The following is a 19,850-nucleotide window of genomic DNA, read 5'->3' on the forward strand; positions in this document are numbered from 1 at the left end:
TTTTAGGTTAATGTTGATAATTGCTTTTAATTTCATTATGTAACCAAATAAATTTCTATTATTCATTTCAAAATTTAAATAAAGGCTGAAAATTATTATTTTTACTATATCTTTTAATTAAGTCAGTTACAGTATTGATTTCATTTTGTTTTGTATAAAGAAATTTATTATTAAATCTTTCTGAAAAATGTGATGCATAATTTAGGATTGAAAACATTAAAAGTTTTTTCCTTCCTGTAAAATTGCAAATCATATAAACTATTGTGTTGTATAATGTAAATTTTTTTTTACCAGAAGGAACCAAATTATAGTTTCTTTTCAGATTATTTTTAATTAAAAATGTCAGAAAAATTATAAACACCATGTAATTTCAATCATTTCTTTTCAGTTTACCATTTTGTTTTCTTACTAACTCAGCAAGCTATATACAATAATAAAACTAATTTCTCTCATGTATTTAATAACTATGTCAAATTTGTTTTATATGATGTAAATATGTTGGCATGTTGGGACTAGGCCAGATGCTATTATTTTCTCCCACTTCTAGTAATATTGTTTATATTCTCATTTATAGTTTAACCTATCTATACTTGAAGAAAAGCTGGCAAGGGCTATTGCATGACTTTCTCAGTAATCATGATTTACAAAGTTATAGTTATGTGTGATACCATCTGTTATGAGATTTTATTAATTATTATAAAAATATAAAAACCACATGACTTATTTTTGGGGGTAAGAGTGTTTTTAAAGAAATTTTAAGTTCTAATAATAAGTAAAATTTAAGTCTGGCTCCACTGAAGATGACACACAACTCCTCTATCTTTCCATCCTTTTGCTATTAAATTTTCATGGTTAAAAGTCTTCAATCTCCATATATAGAAATAATTGGGCCAAATTTCAAAATTTTTAGTTTATCCTGAGATGTAATGCAAAATATACGTTCTATCCACACATATCTAACTACACACAGAGAGACAGATAATTTTCTAAGGGGTTTTTACATTTTTGGGCTTCTGGCATTTCAGAAATCAAGAAATGCAGAAACAACCAGGGGGTCAAAATTTGACCAATCACCTTGTTTTTTTCTATGTTATACAATATAACAGCCAGGAAAATAATATGTACAGGCAAGTACATGCACTTGGCATACTTTGCCAGAGAAGCAATTTTTTTGTGTGCAGATATTGCACTGTTATGAACAACTGTATTTTGATAAAAAGTCTGAAAATAAATCATTATAATGATTTCAACCCTTTTTATCTCACAGCACACTTGAACCTATAATTAAATTTCAATGACTCATTTAAATTATAATGATTAAAAAAGAGTTAAAAGAAAGATTGATTGATTTATTGGTTGATAATTTTGATCATCAAGTAAACAATAGTAGATTTCCCATTAGCAAAGTATTTGTTTCCATTATAATCACATTTACTATATAAGTGAAAAGAAAATTAGTATTTTTCTGCTATACATAAAATTAGAAGTTAAAAGATGTTTATAAATTTTGTTTGTTACTTTTAATTAAATATTTGACCTGCAATTTGAAATTACTAAATTTCAAATTCAATTTTTTGACATATCTTTGGAACAAAGTTTGCCAGCTTTGAATTATACATTATAAGAATTAATAATTTAATTCCTTTCTAACTGAAGCATCAATTAAAGATGATGACATTATCAGAACTAGTATAGATTTTTAAGATATGCATTATGTATTACTGAAAATGATGTATAAAGTAAGAACTAAAGTGTGCTTCAATCATATTTTTCTTGAAGAACTCTGATAGGAGAAAAATCTATATACAATAAAAATTAATTTTTGATCTTCAGTCAAATGAATAAGATGAATTATTTAAATAAAGTGACCAGTATTTTGCTAGAGATTTTTATATTTGTATAAATATAAAAATGTATTGACTCTGTATTGACTGAACTTATATGAAAGTAGTTAAATGCATTTTTATCATAAATATTTATCTAAATATACTGAGTAAAAATTATTCATATATATATATAATCTCTGTACGTTACGGAAGTCTAGAGAAAAATTTTTGCATTAAATCTGGAGGGGGCTAATTCCTTCCTGTTTACAAACTTAATGTTAATCCCATATAATTCTCTTTTCATCTATTAACAATATCTCCCCTACTTTTTAATCACATATGAAACCCTCTCAACCTTCAGCAAGCTATAATAAACTTTTATGATCTCCCTCCCAGGGGCTGATTCCCCCCAGGCTGTTCGTAAACTTCTCTCCCTCTCGGAATCATCTAAAGTTCGACCTCACCAATCTTCTCACCCTCATCACTCCCTCACTCCTTCTCCTTTTCCATCACCCAATACCATCCGTCGTCGCCACGATAGTCGCCATGGTCGATCTCATAGTGATACAACTAATCCAATGTTGCCGGTGGAGTTGTCTTCAGAAAGTTCCAGTGTCGTCAGCTTTAATAATTTTCACCTGAGGAAATCGCAAACCTCAGGCAGATCACAACCAGAACTTGGGCCAGTTTGTAAGATTTACAAATTAATATTTTGTTAAATTCATTTTTCAATTTAAAAACATTTTATTCTCTTCCATGTTTATCAAAGCCCCCTCCAGATATTTTTTAAGTTTATAAATTCATAATTAAAATGGAAGAGTTTAATATTCAAAATCATTTTGTTTAGCTAACTGAGTTTCTAAAGGATTAGATAAAAACCTAAATCAAATTTTTTTAAAAATATTTCTAGGGTCCATGAATTCCAGTGACAGTGGTAGCATAGGTAGCTATCCAACTCAACCATCCTGTGATACTGATTCTGGTCATGTGTCATCAAACTTTGACACTCACAGTAACAGTTCCATGGGCTCTACAAATTCACCTCCACAACAAAGATCACAGATGGGTAAGTTCATTTTATTAATTATAATATAGTTTTTTCTAGGGATGAATGATAAAATAGCACTCAAAGTGTTTGAAATCAAACTTTACTCAAACATATGCTTGTTATTTACAGAAATAAATAGATAAATTATCAATTAGACATTATTAAACAATAATCTTACTTTTTAAAATATTAATAGAATAATTTTCTAATATATTTATATGAATTATGAAGTGCTATTTTAAATTTTATTTTTAAACAATTCCACAATGTAAGAGACATCATTCCAACAAAGTACTTTTCTTAGTTATTTTAAGATAATCATTGATGAAATTTATTTTATGAGGCTATAAAAATTTTCAATTTGTGCTGATATGATATATAATAGCTGCATCACACTTACATGTAATTAAATACTATGGATTATCAAATTACTAATATAATCTTATTGCTTCAGATCACTAATGACATCAACTTGACATCAACTTCATTAGCAATCAAATGATTTGATAGTGTAAGCAGGATGGCAAATGATGACAAATACTAATCAAGCCCTAGTTTAAATTAATACATCAAGTGTTATGTCATATCTGATAGTATATTGTCTACATCTATGTTCTGTAATTTTTTCTACTATTCAGAAAAACAATTAGCAAAAATTTGTCATTCAAATATATAAATTTGATTAATTAATTTTATCTTCAAATTAGTTTTCTTACTTATTTTTTTTTATAACACAATGATTCTGTTTCTACAGATTATTTATAAAGGTTACATTGATTATTAATCTTCCCAATTTTGTAATGCACATATGCATTTTATTTTTTCTTCTATTGACAAACTGTAGTATCACATGTATACAAAACAAGTTTTGAATATTTTTTAAAAGTTCATTTAATGATTTCAATAAATGTTCTTCACAAAATAAACTAGAATGATTAAGAATACCTAGAAAATTGTCATTTGGAATGTATTCATTGAGATATTTTAGCTTTCAGCAGAATTTACATAAGAAAATACATGAGATGTGGCATATCAATTTAAAAAAAAATAATATATTTTGTATACACAATAACTTAACTTGATTTTGAAAATATAATATATTTTTCAATTAAAAATGATTCTTTAATTGCNATTTTATGCTTATTGCTTTTGTTTAATGAAAAGGTGTATGAATAATTTATTTTTTCTCCTTCTATGACAGCATTTTTTTATCTTTTTCTAATAGTGGCACCCCAACTTGGTAATTTTATTTTTCTTTTGGCTCTCTATATGTCTTTATTAGGGTTATTGCACTTTTCATACTTTTAGTAATACACACAGAAGTGTTATGGTGCTGCTCAGTATTCATGGTACTGCAGCACACTGGTTGAAACCACTGTTTTATGATCTAACTTGTAAAAAATGTGTGTTTCAAATTTTAACATTATCTTACAAGATTGGAAAAATAGAAGATGGAAAATCATCATTAAAACAAAATTGTAAAATATTTATAACAGTTTTATTATATAATAAACATGAAAACTTCAAAGTTTGAAGACTAATTATGTCATCCCCTAAAATTTTTATGAATTGTTGCAACATTATAGCATTTAACTATCTGCAGTCTCTTATATTTCATATTTCAAACCATTTTGATCACATGTAATTCAAATAATAAATGAAAATCTCTTATTCATTTAATTCTTTCTGCTCTACAGCCATTAAGAAGGCAATTGTAAATGTTTCAATAAGGCAGTTTATATTTTAAAAAATATTTTTTCAGTTCTTTATCACCTAGTATCAGCAATTTTTACTTTTATATATAAAATGTATACACACAATTGATATCATGAATTATATTGTAAATTAAAATAATAGGCATAAGAATAAAACTAGAATTCTTTTAAGTGAAAAATCATTCAGGCAAAGATTTTTAATTTGTTTCAAATCTTAATTATTCTAAATTGTTTTAGTCTATTATATTAGAAAAAAATAACCAAGTTAATAAAGAATCTTTCTTATTTAAAATGATATTTTTACTATGGTTATCATTTACCATTTTCAAATGACCAAATGACATATCATGATATCATTTGGTATCATTTGAAATCAGTTATAAACCATTAAAGAAATTATATCTCATGCATTAATTAATAATAATAAATTTTTCACCAAAGATTTGAATTATATAANAATTTTTAAAATATGTTTAGCATTGTTCAATATCACTTTTAAAATTTTTATATTTAACAAGGTCTGCTTTTCTATATTTTGTAATTTAAAAAATTACATGCTGTCTCTATTTTAAAGTATTCTATGCATACTCCAAAATTTATATAAATATTTTTCAAGTGTCTTAAATATTATAAGGTCTGCTTTTCTATATTTTGTAATTTAAAAAATTACATGCTGTCTCTATTTTAAAGTATTCTATGCATACTCCAAAAATTATATAAATATTTTTCAAGATATATTCAAGCTTCTGGACATAATATCAAGTCAATCACAGCATGTGTGATATCACATCAGTCAAAAGTTCAAAAATTGCAAAAACAAAACATTTTAACAGATGAGAACAAGTGATATCACTTAATAATCAAATATAACACAAGTGTTGTCATATGTCTCATTAACACATGATTTGAAATTGTGTTAATTGAACATGATTTATGAAATAATTTTTACTAGTAAATCAATTAATTTGGCATCACCTTTGATCCAAGTTATTTATCAATTTTCAGATATAGAATTAAATTTTTTATCTGCAAGCATTGTATAGTTTATTTGTATTGTTAGTCAGAATACTTGCATTAATTGTATAAATTAATTTTAAATTGACATTTCTTTTTTTTTTTGAAAAATTTATTTTCAAACAAACTGTATAAATAATTGGTTATCAATTAAGTCTATAGTTAAAAAAAATGTAAAATAATAACTCATTTAATTTTCAAAACTCTTAATTAGATCCTTTCCCAACTTGAAAGATATTCTACTGTTTGTTTCCAGGATAAATCTTATATTCAATAATTTTAATAAAATTAAATGAATATTGAAAGTTTCATAATGATATTATAATTATTATTCTAAATGCTATTTAAAACTTTTTGATTTAAGAAATAATAAAAAAAAATAGATAAATTTAAGTATATTAGATTTTTTCCACCAACATTTAACATCAATATTTAACAACGTATTATATTAAAAGACATTTTTAAGTTAAAAATGCCTTTTAATATAACATGTTAAATATTATATAATAATTTATTTTCTAATTTTTATAAAAAATTTTATATTTATTATGCTAAAATATTAAAATATTTGCATATTTTATTACAGGTAATAGAATGGTTGGTCACAATGTCCATGCTAAAATGTCCCATAATCGAAAAATCGCTCATTTGGGCAGAGCCCATAGCCAAGATCGTATGCTAGTAGGATATTACAGCAGTGATGTTACAGATCCAGAAGATGATGGCGAGGTTTAGCATTTTTTTAAGTAGTAAGTATTTATTTCTTCTTATGACTGAATTAAAGAAATTAAATAAATGATATCAGAACTTAATTAATAATTCCCCCTTTCTTTTTTTAGATGAACATCAACAATATAGACAAACAACCTAAGTTTAATCTACAATATGTAGAAAGTGCTGGTCACAGAAATATTATTTACCTAGTCTCAATTATTGACTATTGAATTTTTGTTGATTTTAGCCATTAATTGGAATCTCTGAAGTGACATTCATATATATAGATATATATAAAAATATAATACAATATATACATATATATATGAAAATAGACACTATATCCTCAGTTAACCAAAGAAGAAAGAATTTGGATACAGCAAACAATTAGGTGTTCATCATGGTGATAAATCTGTTATTACATGACAGATATTTTATTTTCGTTTGTTTAAAACAGTTTCTAGTGTTCACAAGAACCAAAACTTTGTGTATATTTGTTAATTTGTAAATAACTTAGTTTCTAGAATGAGATTTATTTTATTATTATTATCATTATTATTATTAAACTTCCAAACAGTCTAAATGCTCGTTTAATAACATTTGAAAAGTACATGATCATCAAAACAGTAAAAGTACAAAGCTTGTGATTGATATATGAAATAAACTGATGATCTGTAATTTTTATTTAAAGGTGTACAAATCTATACTGAATATTTTTAATTGTATTTAACTGTAACATGCAGTATTGCTATTGTAACCTATTTAAAAAAAATTATTATTTAAATGTTTATATTTAGGAAATTTTTGTTGTAAAATATTAAAACTAGCTATCAACTGTTTTCTGTTGGAAAATGTTTTGTTCAGTGGATATTTATCATATATTCTTTCTTCTAGGTTTTTGTTGTTGATAATGTTCAATATTCAATTTTTAAACAGTTAAGATTGTCTACATTTGGCTAATGTTCGTGTTTGTTAAGAATAAGCTTCAGCTTTGTTTATAAAACGTGTTCATCTAAATCTTTTAAATGTTGAAACAGCATAAGTTCTGTTTACTGTTTGCATCTTTCCATTCTTTATCAAGATGTCCACAATAGTAAAAAAATTCAAAATATTGCAAAATGAAGAAGAGCAAATTATTAAATTTCTGCCTTAAAAATGCCTTATGTTATGCTATTTCTGAAGAAAAGCTTTTTCTTTTATAAGCCTTTTCCTTACGAAATTTGTATGTTAGTGCTTTGTCAAATTTGAATGATATTGTGTGAAGTGAAAATTCATTTAAACATTTTTTTGGTGTTAAGAGTGATCAAATTTAACAAAGAAAAAAAAATCATAATGTTATTGTTAACCTCAGGTATAGTGAGAAAAAAAAATGTGGTCAACATATGAATCTCTGATTTTTGAATGAAACAAATGTGCATGGTGTCTTTGAAGTCAATAGATGTATTATATGATTATACTGTATGTGTATATATATATTATATATACTGTATATACTAGAAAAAAGTATTCAGTATATACAGATACACACACAAATAAGGCATATATATATATAATTTTGTAATGTATGTTGTACTGTACAGGTGTGTGTAGTTTGATACTAAGAATTTCATAAAGGAAACTTGTTTTAGCATTTAAAATAGAGCTGCTTATTTATGAATTTTTTGTTCATTTGTTATCAGAACAAATAATAGACAGGGCCATGCAGACATCTCCTGCCAATTCTCTGCCATTTGGTCTCCATGCATTTGGAATAAGTTGCCTTTTCAAATATCTGTCACTGAATAAAGGTACATTGAACAATGCCAAATACTGTGTTTACAACAAGATTGTGGAGACATTCTCGCAAAATAACTTTTTTGCATATCATTACTTCCAAAGTTTCCTTCCTATGTAGAAACTGTTTTTAGAAAATCTTGTAAAATATGTGTAAATATAACCACATTTTGGTCAAATAAATTGTACTTTTGATCATTGTGGTGGTAAAATTTCATTTCTAAATCCTGTTGTGTAATGGCATTGTAATTTAAATGAATCAATAACAGATTAATGATGACATAAGGGAAACTGCAAAACAAGCCATGACAATACATAGTTATTTGCTTACTTTTTTAAGAAAATGTTTCTTGGATTATGCATTATTTGTAGTCATTATTTATCATAGAAATGAAATATTAATGCTGTCCTTTGTTACTGTACTATTCTATAAGAACATTAGATGATTTGAATGGAAATTTTATAAAGTATAATAGTGCTATCAATCTATTGATGTAAGCCACAACAACAGTTGAAAGACTAAACTTAATATACAGTACTCTTTTGAGAGACAAAGTGATTATCTAGCAAGCATCAGTTGTGATGATGCCTCCTACATTTGTTAAAACTATTTTTATGTTGAACAGTCAGAAAAAAGCAAGTTTATTCTTTGTGTTTCATGAAGGAGATGATGCATTTTTATCACAATACAGAAATTGTTTTTTCAGTTCCGATAGTATTTTTTTCAAACATATTTCATATTTTCACAGTCTAATATGAAAAAACAGGGTTTTGGATAACTCAGATTTATTATTTCAGTTCGGAAAACAGTATTTAATAGTAATGCATGTTTCGTTATTTACCAACACTAAAACGAATAGAATTTAATAATAATTTTATAGAATAAATCAATTCTAACAAAGATGATCAGCATGCAAGGAATCAGATAATGCTTTTAACATCTTCGTAACTAATTTTTATCTTAAAAATTAATAGCACTAAAAACATTAGTGCACACAAATATATACCGATTATACATACAAGCATAAATTGCATTACAAAACAAAGTTAGCATTTCGCATTTGTTTTTAGCATTCTTCTTGTAACGTAAAACAAGAAATAATTGTGATTTTCACGTAAAATACATCATTAGCATTAATTTTTAAAAATTATTCTACAAATAATGAACTACATTTATAAATGTATCTTCATAAAGATTAATTTGTTTTTGAAAATGTTTTAAATGTTACCGTGTACACGTTCTAAACACAGTACGCAAATTCTTTATAACACAACAAAAATGTATTTGAAATTTATTTTCTTCACAAGCGAGCAACACTCTTTTAATAAGCACAACACTGGTTCCTTATCAGCCATACAACTACACACCCTGGTCAGCACTGACCCCACACACCAAAGGGAAGTGCACAATTTCTTCCTCTCTAGCCTGGAAAATCTCACCCCACAATCTTACGCATACGATTACATAAACACACCTGACACGTGTGATAATTCTGTTTAGTTGTATATCGAACTTAACAGTTTTAATTTTATTTATTTCAGATAATCTTTAACCCTTGAAATGATAAATTTTCAATTATATCGTCATAAAGATTGCTATTCTTTAAAATAAATTAAAAGTACAGCAAGCTCTCAGTTTAATGGGATGGTTAGAACACGCTATAAGGTTGGGTCAAAGAATCAATGAGTAGACTAAATTACTCAATGTATATTTATTATAGTAATTTATTCATACAATGTTTATCTTATATAATACATTGTAAGTTCATTATTATGTAGGTTTTTAAAACACATTCAATTGAACTAGTGGCACTCGCAGACTATGAAAAGGGGGGGCACAAACTGTAAAAAAAAGGACATCGTACATTTCACAAGGGGTTTGAAGCTGATTCAACGTCGGATAAGCGCTCCCACAAGGTAGAGCTTGTTACACTTTGGTCTAACTTGGCCTTGAAAACAAAGAATATTTAGTCAATATAAGACGAAGTTGAATAGGTCAATGGACAAATATCGTTGATTAGTTTCTTTTATATTTGCAGAATAGACTAAAGTCACGAATTTTCTGTCGTCTGAGGCCCCTTTGGAAATTAGGACAACCGCGACGAAAATGGGGCATGTGCCCCAATGTATGGGCGCCCGTGGATTGAACGGATTTTCGGCAATAGTAGATATCCCCTTCCCTTGATCCATTAAATAGATATTTTTTTTCACATCCAATTTGATGAAATGGAGATGAAATTTTATATAGGATATTTACTTCATTGTGTTTGAACCACATTATTTGCGATATATTTCATTAGTCCAATCATTTTACAATTTAACATTTGTACAAGATTATGGAATTTTGATGTAGAATTTTAAGGCGAAATATATATATATATTAAAGAAAGTGGGACAAGAACACACGGTTTTGCTATAATGACGTATTAAACAAAAACAATAATTCTGTTCAAAACCCAAGATCAAGCTGGTTTTTATACTAATAACACAAGACTTTGTCAAAGATGATGCGCTTAACAGGTTGAATTCCTTGAAAAAAATGTTTTAATCTGAAATTAAGAGACGAAAACAAAACTAAATAAATGCTGTTGAAGAAAAATATTTTAATTTCTCTGTTTATTCAGAAAAGAATAAACTATCTGAATGATTAAATTAGATTTATTGCATATGGTGCTAACTCAATGGATCATCTTTACAGTCTGCATCATTATTATAAAGTAGTCAAACAATACGAGTAAAAGGAAGAATGGGAAATGAAGACTAATGCAAAATATCTATGAACAACCGTTTGAGATCGGATTCTTATATCGGTAAAAGCCATTAACTATTCATTTAGCTGAACTGTGATGATAATAGCAACTTATCTCTGTTATGAAGTACTGTATCTTCCGAAATATATTTAAATACTGTACTCTGATACAATCGTACGACACACAACACTCACTATTTAATTAGCATCTTTCTTCATAGGACATTTAGCTGAGAAGAAGAAAAATTCCATCAGCGAAGTCCAAACCTTTCAGTAAAAAAGTGTAACTACGAGCAAGTAATATCCACGAACGACGTGAGAATATCGTTACACCTGATGTGTGTCTGCCGTTTTTGTTATTCTGAATAAGAAAGTAACAAATAAATAACTAAAGACTAGAGACAGATTTATTTTATTAACTGCGGAACATCAATTGTTACAGTAGGTGCTATCAAGTAAAAAATAAATGATATTGAAATAAGTTTAATAATGGATATAATTTATAAACTTTATTAAATTACATTTTTTTATTATTTCTCGATTAGACTATGCAGTTAGAATGATTAGTGAATTTATATATTAAATAGAGTTTATTTTCTAAATTTTACGTGATTATAGGCCTAGTAGATATGTAAGATCTTTTCTAGGCAAATGCATTGATGAAATTATGAGATGATATCTTCTTATTCTTTAGATGGCTAAATCCAATTGAAAATTTTTTGTTTTTAATAATTTATTATTATTATTTTCGTAAAATTATTGAACACTATTAATTTTCATATTGCTATTTACTGAGATCATATACTATATATAGGCTATACAGATATTAAAGAGAAAAATTCGTTTACATTTCTTGAAGAATATCAACCATTTCTTTGGAATCCATTTTTACTTTAGACAGTTCTTTACGAATCAAAACTGGAACTTTCCTCTCAATAGTTTTAACTATCATTTCTTTGGAACTGGTGGTATAATAATTGTTAAACAATAACAATAAATGTTCATAACCTCTGTCAATGACCTTGATTTTATCAATCCAACAATATCTAAAATTATAGTTAGAGAATTCTATTAATTCGCCAATTCCTTTTAAATTCACTAAAAAAGTAGCATTGAAATTAATATCTTTGCTCTCTCCATCTATTATAATATATATATTCGTTCTTAATCTCTTCTCTTTCATTTTAAAAGTTAAAAAATTTAAGCTTAAAGTTACGTCCAATCTTACGCCTAATTTATCTTTCAATACCGATGCTTTGCAATCATCAAATCTATATAACGACGAAAGTCCTTTTATAAGAATATGTCGAATAACAGATTTTTTAACATCAAAGAAATCTGCACGTTCTAGGTTCTTTGTTTTTTTAGAACTTTTTCTAAAATTATTCAACAAAGTATCTATATATACATTTCCAAGCTGGGTAAGTCTATCTGAAAAGAAAATTGATCTGTCAAAATTCCAAACAGAATTTTAATTATAAAGCAAAAATATTTTGGTTTTGGTTTTCTCAGTCAGCGAATTTAAATTATTTTTTTTTAAATATTCTCGTACCTTGATTGGTTGCTGTTAAAACTTCGTCTACAAGCCATACACTCAATAAAATGTAAAATATATTCATACCTAGGAATAAAACTTAGAGAATTAATCAATTTTATAAAGTTACAGATGTAATCTTTAACTTTTAATTTCGCAAGTTATAAGAAGGATGTCTTATAGCAGGAAATCCTTAAACGCAAGTAGTATTTTTCACAGAAGGGAACGTTATGCAATTATTAGAAGAGAGAATTTATTTCTAATTATATTGAGTAATTTTTAAAATTATTTATTTAAAAAAAAAACATTATTTTCACTCTTATTATAATAGTTATTACAACTGGTAGCCCACAGTGTTTAAATGTTGTTATACATTATAAGATTCAACAACGCAATGGAATCAATAATTTCAAAAAAATTACACGTGTTTTAATATAGCCTATATATTTAACCATTTAAATAGATAAATTAATGTTTTTAATATATTTAAATATATTGTTTTGATATTAAATGGTTATTAGAATGTGCAGTTTTATTTTTCCGGCAGTTATATATAACAGAGGAAAAGTATGACGAGTGGTCAAAAAATGACTCCAAGGTTTTTATATTTTTGGATTCGGGATCTTCAAGCGTCGAGAAATGCAACAAAATTTGGGGAGTTTCTGAATGTCTGGATGTTAGTGTGTGGAGGGAATAATTTTGTTTATCTCCTTTGAAGCTTAATAACTCCTGTGCTTTTCGTCGAAAATTTTTGAAATTTTGCAGAGATTTGTGTTGGAGGACTGATGCTATTAAAGTTTGGTGGTTAAAGGTCGAGGATGGGGAGATAATGGGGTCGTGTGTTGTATCTCGAGTAGGGTCGGACTTAATGAAGATTTTATTCTTTATTGGCATTTGCAATATTTTTAAAATAAAACTCATCTGTACTCTCAAAATAAACTTTTTTTTTGCCATTTTATCATAATTAATAATAAAGTTTTTTAATAAAATATCATAACAGATGATGCCGCACGTAATTTTAAATGTTTTTGCCGGAAAGTTACGCAACTCGTTGCTGGTTTTTTCTTATATTAAAATGATAGATTAGAAGATCCCCAAATTTATTTTCCGATACTGAAACTTTCAGTCCACTAGCGACCGAGTGAATAAAACCACTGAACAGCGGTGGTTGGTCCCGAAGTTCGTGCCTTACCAACGTAAATTGGGACCAGTTTTTTATAGAAAGCCCTTCCAGCAAACTTGGCATATCGCCTTTGTGTTGTCTTATTACATCAAATCAAACCAAAACTTTCAACTTTATTGATAAGCGTAAATTTTGCTGAAAGTATAAATAAATAAATTTTGTATAATAAAGTTTGCATAGTCAATTATTGGTGTATTTTCTTTGTGATTAGTTTCTAATCGTACAGAGAACACACCAATAATTGACTATGCGAACTTTATTATACCAGAAAATGTATTTCGGGCCTTCTTATAGTTCTTTAATTACAGATCTTTGATGGTTTATCAAATATATTAGTGACTACTGAATAAATAAACTGTGAATTGATAAACTAATAAATAACATTAAAATAAAATTAAGTTAACATTAGACTATAATAAAATTTTTTAAAAGTGATGAAATCATATAAAAAATTTAAAAACTTATTATACTAATGTTATATTACAAATACACGTAATAATATAATTTTTCATACTCGTGCGTAACAATTTGCTATGGATTTGTTAGTTCATCCATGTAACAATTTTGGAATTTTGGTGCCCCATTACCTCGACACCCTGACCACGTGCTCCCTCTACCTCTGCTTTTCCAGGGCCCTATTCAAACGATCCAAAAATCTATGCCTTTTGCAAATATGCGTTAAAATAGTGCAATAGGAACAACTTAAACAATTTGACATCAAGAGAGATTTGCCATACGATCTTTGTTTTATGTGAACCAGGCTTTAACAGAATTGTTCGACTGAATTCGAATGAGTGTATAGGTTTAGGACCATCCAATTACTAGTAATTTAGATGATCCTAAAGCTCACTATACACTCATTTCAGTCTCAAAGCTCAAAACATGTCAAACTATTTAACATATCTTACAATACTTTGAGAATTTGTGTTTAATTTCTATTTGAAATTTTTATCGAATTTTCTTCGTAATTTTTCTGAATTTTATTCATATTTCTTTCTCAACTTTAACAATAACTCTCTTTAAAAGTTCCAAAAGTTTTTATAATCTTTCTACCGAAGTATTTTTTAAAGGTAGTGTTCATATATTAAAGTCTCAGGTTTTACTGAAATTTTATAAATTTTTAAATTGAGAAAATGAAATTTTGAAATAGCACAATGTAAAATTATGTGATTTTTTTCATGTCGAAGTAATACAGAATATAAGAAATGTAGCATAACTATTTTTACCAGTCTTTATTGACAGATATAGAACAATAGCAAACATTCTTGCAAATATCAAGATCTACTTTTATTTACAGTTATAGTCTTCAGAATTTAAAGAATGCAATACAGCTGCCGTTTAATGCATAAATAATCAATAATATAACCTACACAATAAAATTTATATAGATAAAAATGTTTATGAATATTACATTAAAAATGTTGCGTTACTTCCACTGAACTTTGTAATAGTAAAGTTATTATTTCTTTTATTAAATATATTGATTTGTCAGCTTTTATATCATATTGAAATATAAAGCTATATAATACCTATAAAATGTATTTTTAAAATTGTGGTCTACTGAAATTATTAAATAAACTTAAATTCACACATATCAATATTTCAGGGAGTATAACTGTATAATTTAAAATTTCTGTACTATGGTATAGTACTAATAAACATTATAAAACAGTTGAATAATTTTAAAAATCTTTTATAACTTAATCTAATACAATTCAATTACAAATATGTTTTGTAATAATTTATTTCCAAATTTTCAACTGCAATCTCCACATATTAGCCAAACAAATTGAGTAAATAAAATAATCTTGAAAAACAAACTGAAGAAAAAACTTCACAGAAAACAAACTCATGAGAATGATAAAGTTGTTTTTTTTTATTCTATCTACAATTAAATGTATATCTGTATGTTTTCGTAGAAATTAGAACAGATGTGAAAGTTATCAGTACCACACAAAGTACTGTACCTATCATTAGTAACCTTGAAGATATCATTTTATGGTTCATCATCATTCTTCCAAGTTCTTTTTCTCTAAAGAAAACCGTAGAAAAACATGTTTTCGCATTGTATTCTAGGTAAAATATATTTTTAATTACATTTTTGATTTTTGATAAATGATTTTTCAAATTATTTTATATTGTAGTTCTCACCTTTATCGCACTAAATAAAGCTAGCGACATTGAATTGTTGAAAAGCATTATTGATAGTGTAGAATATGTTAAACAATCAAAGGAAGTTTATGCAGCTCCGAAAACGTCGTCTAGTCCTTTCGAAATTTGTTACGGTGATTTAGGATGTTTTTCTAAAAATGGGACTTTTAAACATATGAAATGGCTTCCAGAGTCACCTAAGAAAATTGGAACCAAATTTGCACTTTATACAAGAATAAACCATGATCTTCCGGTATATCTCAATTACGACGATGAAGAAAGCTTAAAAACTCACTTTTTTAAACCAGACAGACCCACTAAATTTATTTGCCACGGCTTTACTCAGAGTGGACAGAGTCAGGTTTTTATCGACATGAAAAATGCTCTTTTAGAAGTAGTAAGTGATATATCCATATTTTTCATCAAAATGTTTATCTTAATCAAAAGATTTTTATTAATTTTAAAATTCCAGGAAGACGTAAATGTTATTATTGTAGACTGGAATCGAGGTGCTGCTTTACCGTTTTATTTATCAGCGGCCGTTAATACTGAAGTAGTAGGACGACAACTTGCTAAATTGATCTATAAACTAAAATACGTTCGCGAATTATCCGGAGAAAACATTCACATCATTGGATATAGTCTAGGATGCCATTTAGCTGGTTTTACTGGAAAAACATTGAGAGACAAAATGGGTATTATTTTGGAAAGAATAACAGGTAAGTAAACAAGAATGCTGTTATTATAGTATGCTTTTTTTTTATTTATGTTACAAGAATAATAGAAAACCGGAAAAGTGTCATTAACCCTTCTGCTAAGACGTATCCAAACTAAATTCACGCTTTACCGTAATTAATTCAATTTTTTTTTATTAAAAAAGTTATTTTATTTAAAAAAGCTATATAAAAAGTTAAAAATGATCAAAAAATGCTTTTTATAGACACTCCCTGAAGCTATGTTTATCTTTAACAAGGTGTGAAATTTCACACCTGCAGTCTACATTGTTTAGAATCTGGTTGACCTTGAGAACAGCTGGTGACAGCTTTCCCGGGTCATTTACATGTATGCCTCAGGAGAAGACCAGTTTAAAGCAGGAGGAAAAATAATATACCATAAATATTCAAATATAACACACAAAATTTCCGATTTTTATGCTATTAAAATATAACCGAAAAAAAGGTAGTCCATATATAAAAAATTCTACTGAATAAAAAACAAAAAAACACCTGCTGATGTCATAGAAAATATCCAATAGCGTTTTAAAAAATTTTACTGATGTCAAATCAGTCCAATAAGAGTTTAGAACGATTTAATTAATTTGATTTAAAAAAACTCTCATAAAAACAATAATGCAATTAATTAGCTAATTAATAAAACGTTATAAAAAATTTTCGCGGAAAAAATAATTCGAAAAATTGGCATAGGTCATAGATAACAATGTATATGTACGGGTCCATTCTTTTTTGAAAAATTACGTAATTAAATAAAATACCTTAAGGACTAGTTTTTATGTAAACTACCCGAGTTATCTCGGGATTATTAGGAAAGATGAGCGTCGTAATTTTGACACAAGGAACTTTCCGGTCAGAGACAACAGTAACTGTGATTGGCGACACTGTTGATGCGACATAAGACAAATTGTCTTATCTCCAGCAGTTCGCGAAGCAAGAGCGGTGTAGTATTCTCCGATTTTTGACAAAATTAAGTGACATCCATAGGCACGTGCAGATACAGTAAGCAGAGAACTACATGAGGTGCACGTAGGTGTACGAGTAAATTTCTAAGATTCCAAAAACAGCCACATTTCTGTAGAAGATTCTTCATTGCATTCAATGCAATCCCAGCCGTATAGAATATTTCATAGAATTGTGGCCGTTTTTGGAACCTTAGAACTCTACGTGCAACTCATATAGTCTTCTCCTTACTATATCTGCACATGCCAATTGGTGTCAATTGGTTTTTGTCAAAAATCGGACAACGTTACACCGCCCTTGCTTCGTGCACCACTGTTGCAGAGGTGCCACAATTTTATCAACAGTGTTGCCTGTCGTATTTACTGTTGCCTCCGGCTCGGATGTGTCGTGTGTCAAAATTACTACGCTATTGCTCATCCTCTTGACTTTTAATGGCACCTTTCAAATTTTTATATTGAACGTGCCTTCTATCAATAATGTAGGTCTAGATCCCGCCAGTCCTCTTTTCGAAGATGCTGATGAATCTGTCCATTTGAGTTATAAAGATGCTTCTTATGTCGATGTCATTCATACAAGCGCAGGTGATAGTATAACTAGCGGTGATTTAGGAATAACCAAGCCAATAGGACATGTAGATTTTTATCCGAATGGTGGGAAACGTCAACCTGGATGCGGTAAGTCGATCGTAAAATTTGTACTGCGTCCTACATTATTATATTAAAAATGTTTGCAATTTAGATAAATTGGTATGCAGTCATCGTCGAGCTGGTCAGTTATTTATACAGTCCATTTTGGACAATTGTAACTTTTTGGCATATCCGTGCGAGGATGGTTATAAAGGATTTCAAGATGGAAAATGCTTCAATTGTAAAAATAACTGCGGAAGAATGGGATATTATAGTAATCCCAGTCAAGCTAGAGGAAGCCTATACTTAGTAACTCGAGGATTCCAGCCATTCTGTGGTTAGTAAGCTTATAATATATAATGCAATTTTAAATTTTGAATAAAAGAAAAACTAAATTGTTATGACTATTTAGGTAAAATGGTTCGTGTGAGTGTAATTAGTTCAATGCACCAAAAAACAACTTATGGTGAAGTTGAAGTTATTTTAGGCGGCCAACATAATATGGAAGATGTGATTGCTCTCACTAAGTAATTTTTGATTGATTACTATTAATTTTTAAATTAAAAAAAAAAATCTTGAATGTAAAGCCGAAAGCGTTAAAAATTTCATGTAATATGTGAAAAATAATTTCAGGTCTAAGGATCATACTATCGATTCTGGTAGCAAGCTGGGTGATTTGATATCAGTTCACGAAGCTGTGTTTCCGTTAAAAACTGTGAAACTTATGTATAAAAAGTATAGAGGATGGTTTTCGGATGGGAGCCATACTTGGTCGATTGATTCGGTTACCTTGAGTGATGTAAATGGCATTATGTAAGTATATAGCAACGTATTTATTAGAAGTTGAACAGTGTAAATAATCATATATCAGTGTTTTACGTAAATGTTCATCAACTATTGAAAAATAACAACAACTTAATCCATAATTTGGAATTTCGTTAATCCACGCTACATATATCTACAATATAATCCATAGCCTATTAGTGAACTTTTACTGTATATCATTTGAAATTTTACTCAATTTACATCTTAATCAAATTCTAAATCTAATGATATATAAAAATAAATAATTAATACTGTTATTAGTATTTCGTAATTAAGTTTTAGATCATCTATAATTATAAGGTGAAATTTATTTGCTTATATTTTTCAATAAGGAGTTGACATCAAAAAAAGTTTATTGAAAAGTGTAAAAATAACGCAATGTAATTTATGGACTATCTCATATGTTGATTCCTAAAATTCCTTATAAATGTAACTAATTGAAAACAAATACAATTCACATTGAAACATAAAAATAATTTAATGCCAACTATTTTATGTACATATCAGATTGTAAGTGTGAAATTTAGACATTTTAATTAATTTTACTTTCCCGGTTGTTATACAATATATAACATAGGGAAAGTATGGTGATCGTTCAAAAAAATGTCCCTGAAGATTTTTACATTTTTGGATTAAGGGGATATTGAAACGTCGAGAAATGCAAAAAAAAAAAAAAAAAATCGGGATTAAGTTTTGTATGGATGTTAGTGTGTGTTTGTTTGTTTGTGTGTGGGGGGAGCACGATTTTATTCAACCAATTTTATACTTAATAACTGCTGTGTCTTTTGTCGAAAATTTCTAAAATTTTGCAGGGATGATTGCTTATTAAAGAAATTAGTGCTATTAAATTTTGGTGGTTAAAGGACGAGGAGAAGGAGGGGGAATAATGGGAGTCGTGTGTATCTCCAGTAGGATCGGACTTAATGATGATTTTATTCACATTTACAATTCTTTTATAAAACCCATCACTACCTTCAAAATTAAGTTTTTTTTCCGTT

General features: G+C 27.8%; 3 protein-coding genes across 4 annotated transcripts in view; 2 read left to right on the forward strand and 1 right to left on the reverse strand.

Annotated features, from left to right (window-relative positions):
• The window catches only part of LOC111622195 (rap guanine nucleotide exchange factor 2-like), a 94,859-nt gene extending 87,111 nt beyond the window's left edge, over positions 1-7,748 (forward strand). The window contains exons 25-28 of one of the 2 annotated variants that reach the window (XM_023364548.1): positions 2,223-2,516; positions 2,737-2,892; positions 6,190-6,352; positions 6,443-7,748. In XM_023364548.1, coding sequence (XP_023220316.1) covers positions 2,223-2,516; positions 2,737-2,892; positions 6,190-6,338 — 599 coding nt within the window. In that variant the 3' untranslated portion in view covers positions 6,339-6,352; positions 6,443-7,748. The remainder of the gene's footprint in view (positions 1-2,222; positions 2,517-2,736; positions 2,893-6,189; positions 6,353-6,442) is intronic. The other variant, XM_023364549.1, reaches the window with a different exon arrangement.
• A 2,437-nt stretch (positions 7,749-10,185) lies between these two features.
• Positions 10,186-12,580, reverse strand: LOC111622197. Its single transcript, XM_023364552.1, has 3 exons — positions 12,392-12,580; positions 11,688-12,270; positions 10,186-11,537 (listed from the first exon to the last, which is right to left on the reverse strand). The coding sequence occupies exons 1-3, from the start codon at positions 12,456-12,458 to the stop codon at positions 11,483-11,485; spliced, it is 705 nt and encodes a 234-aa protein (XP_023220320.1). The 5' UTR covers positions 12,459-12,580; the 3' UTR covers positions 10,186-11,482.
• Positions 12,581-15,475: 2,895 nt separating this feature from the next.
• On the forward strand, positions 15,476-18,847 carry LOC111622196 (pancreatic lipase-related protein 2-like). The gene is made up of 7 exons (XM_023364550.1): positions 15,476-15,632; positions 15,701-16,104; positions 16,180-16,426; positions 17,884-18,075; positions 18,140-18,364; positions 18,440-18,554; positions 18,661-18,847. The coding sequence occupies exons 1-7, from the start codon at positions 15,611-15,613 to the stop codon at positions 18,842-18,844; spliced, it is 1,389 nt and encodes a 462-aa protein (XP_023220318.1). The 5' UTR covers positions 15,476-15,610; the 3' UTR covers positions 18,845-18,847.
• Positions 18,848-19,850: the final 1,003 nt, after the last annotated feature.

Source organism: Centruroides sculpturatus, unplaced genomic scaffold, assembly GCF_000671375.1.
Source record: "Centruroides sculpturatus isolate CEXI.00-Female unplaced genomic scaffold, Cexi_2.0 scaffold311, whole genome shotgun sequence".
NCBI classification, from domain to species: domain Eukaryota; kingdom Metazoa; phylum Arthropoda; class Arachnida; order Scorpiones; family Buthidae; genus Centruroides; species Centruroides sculpturatus.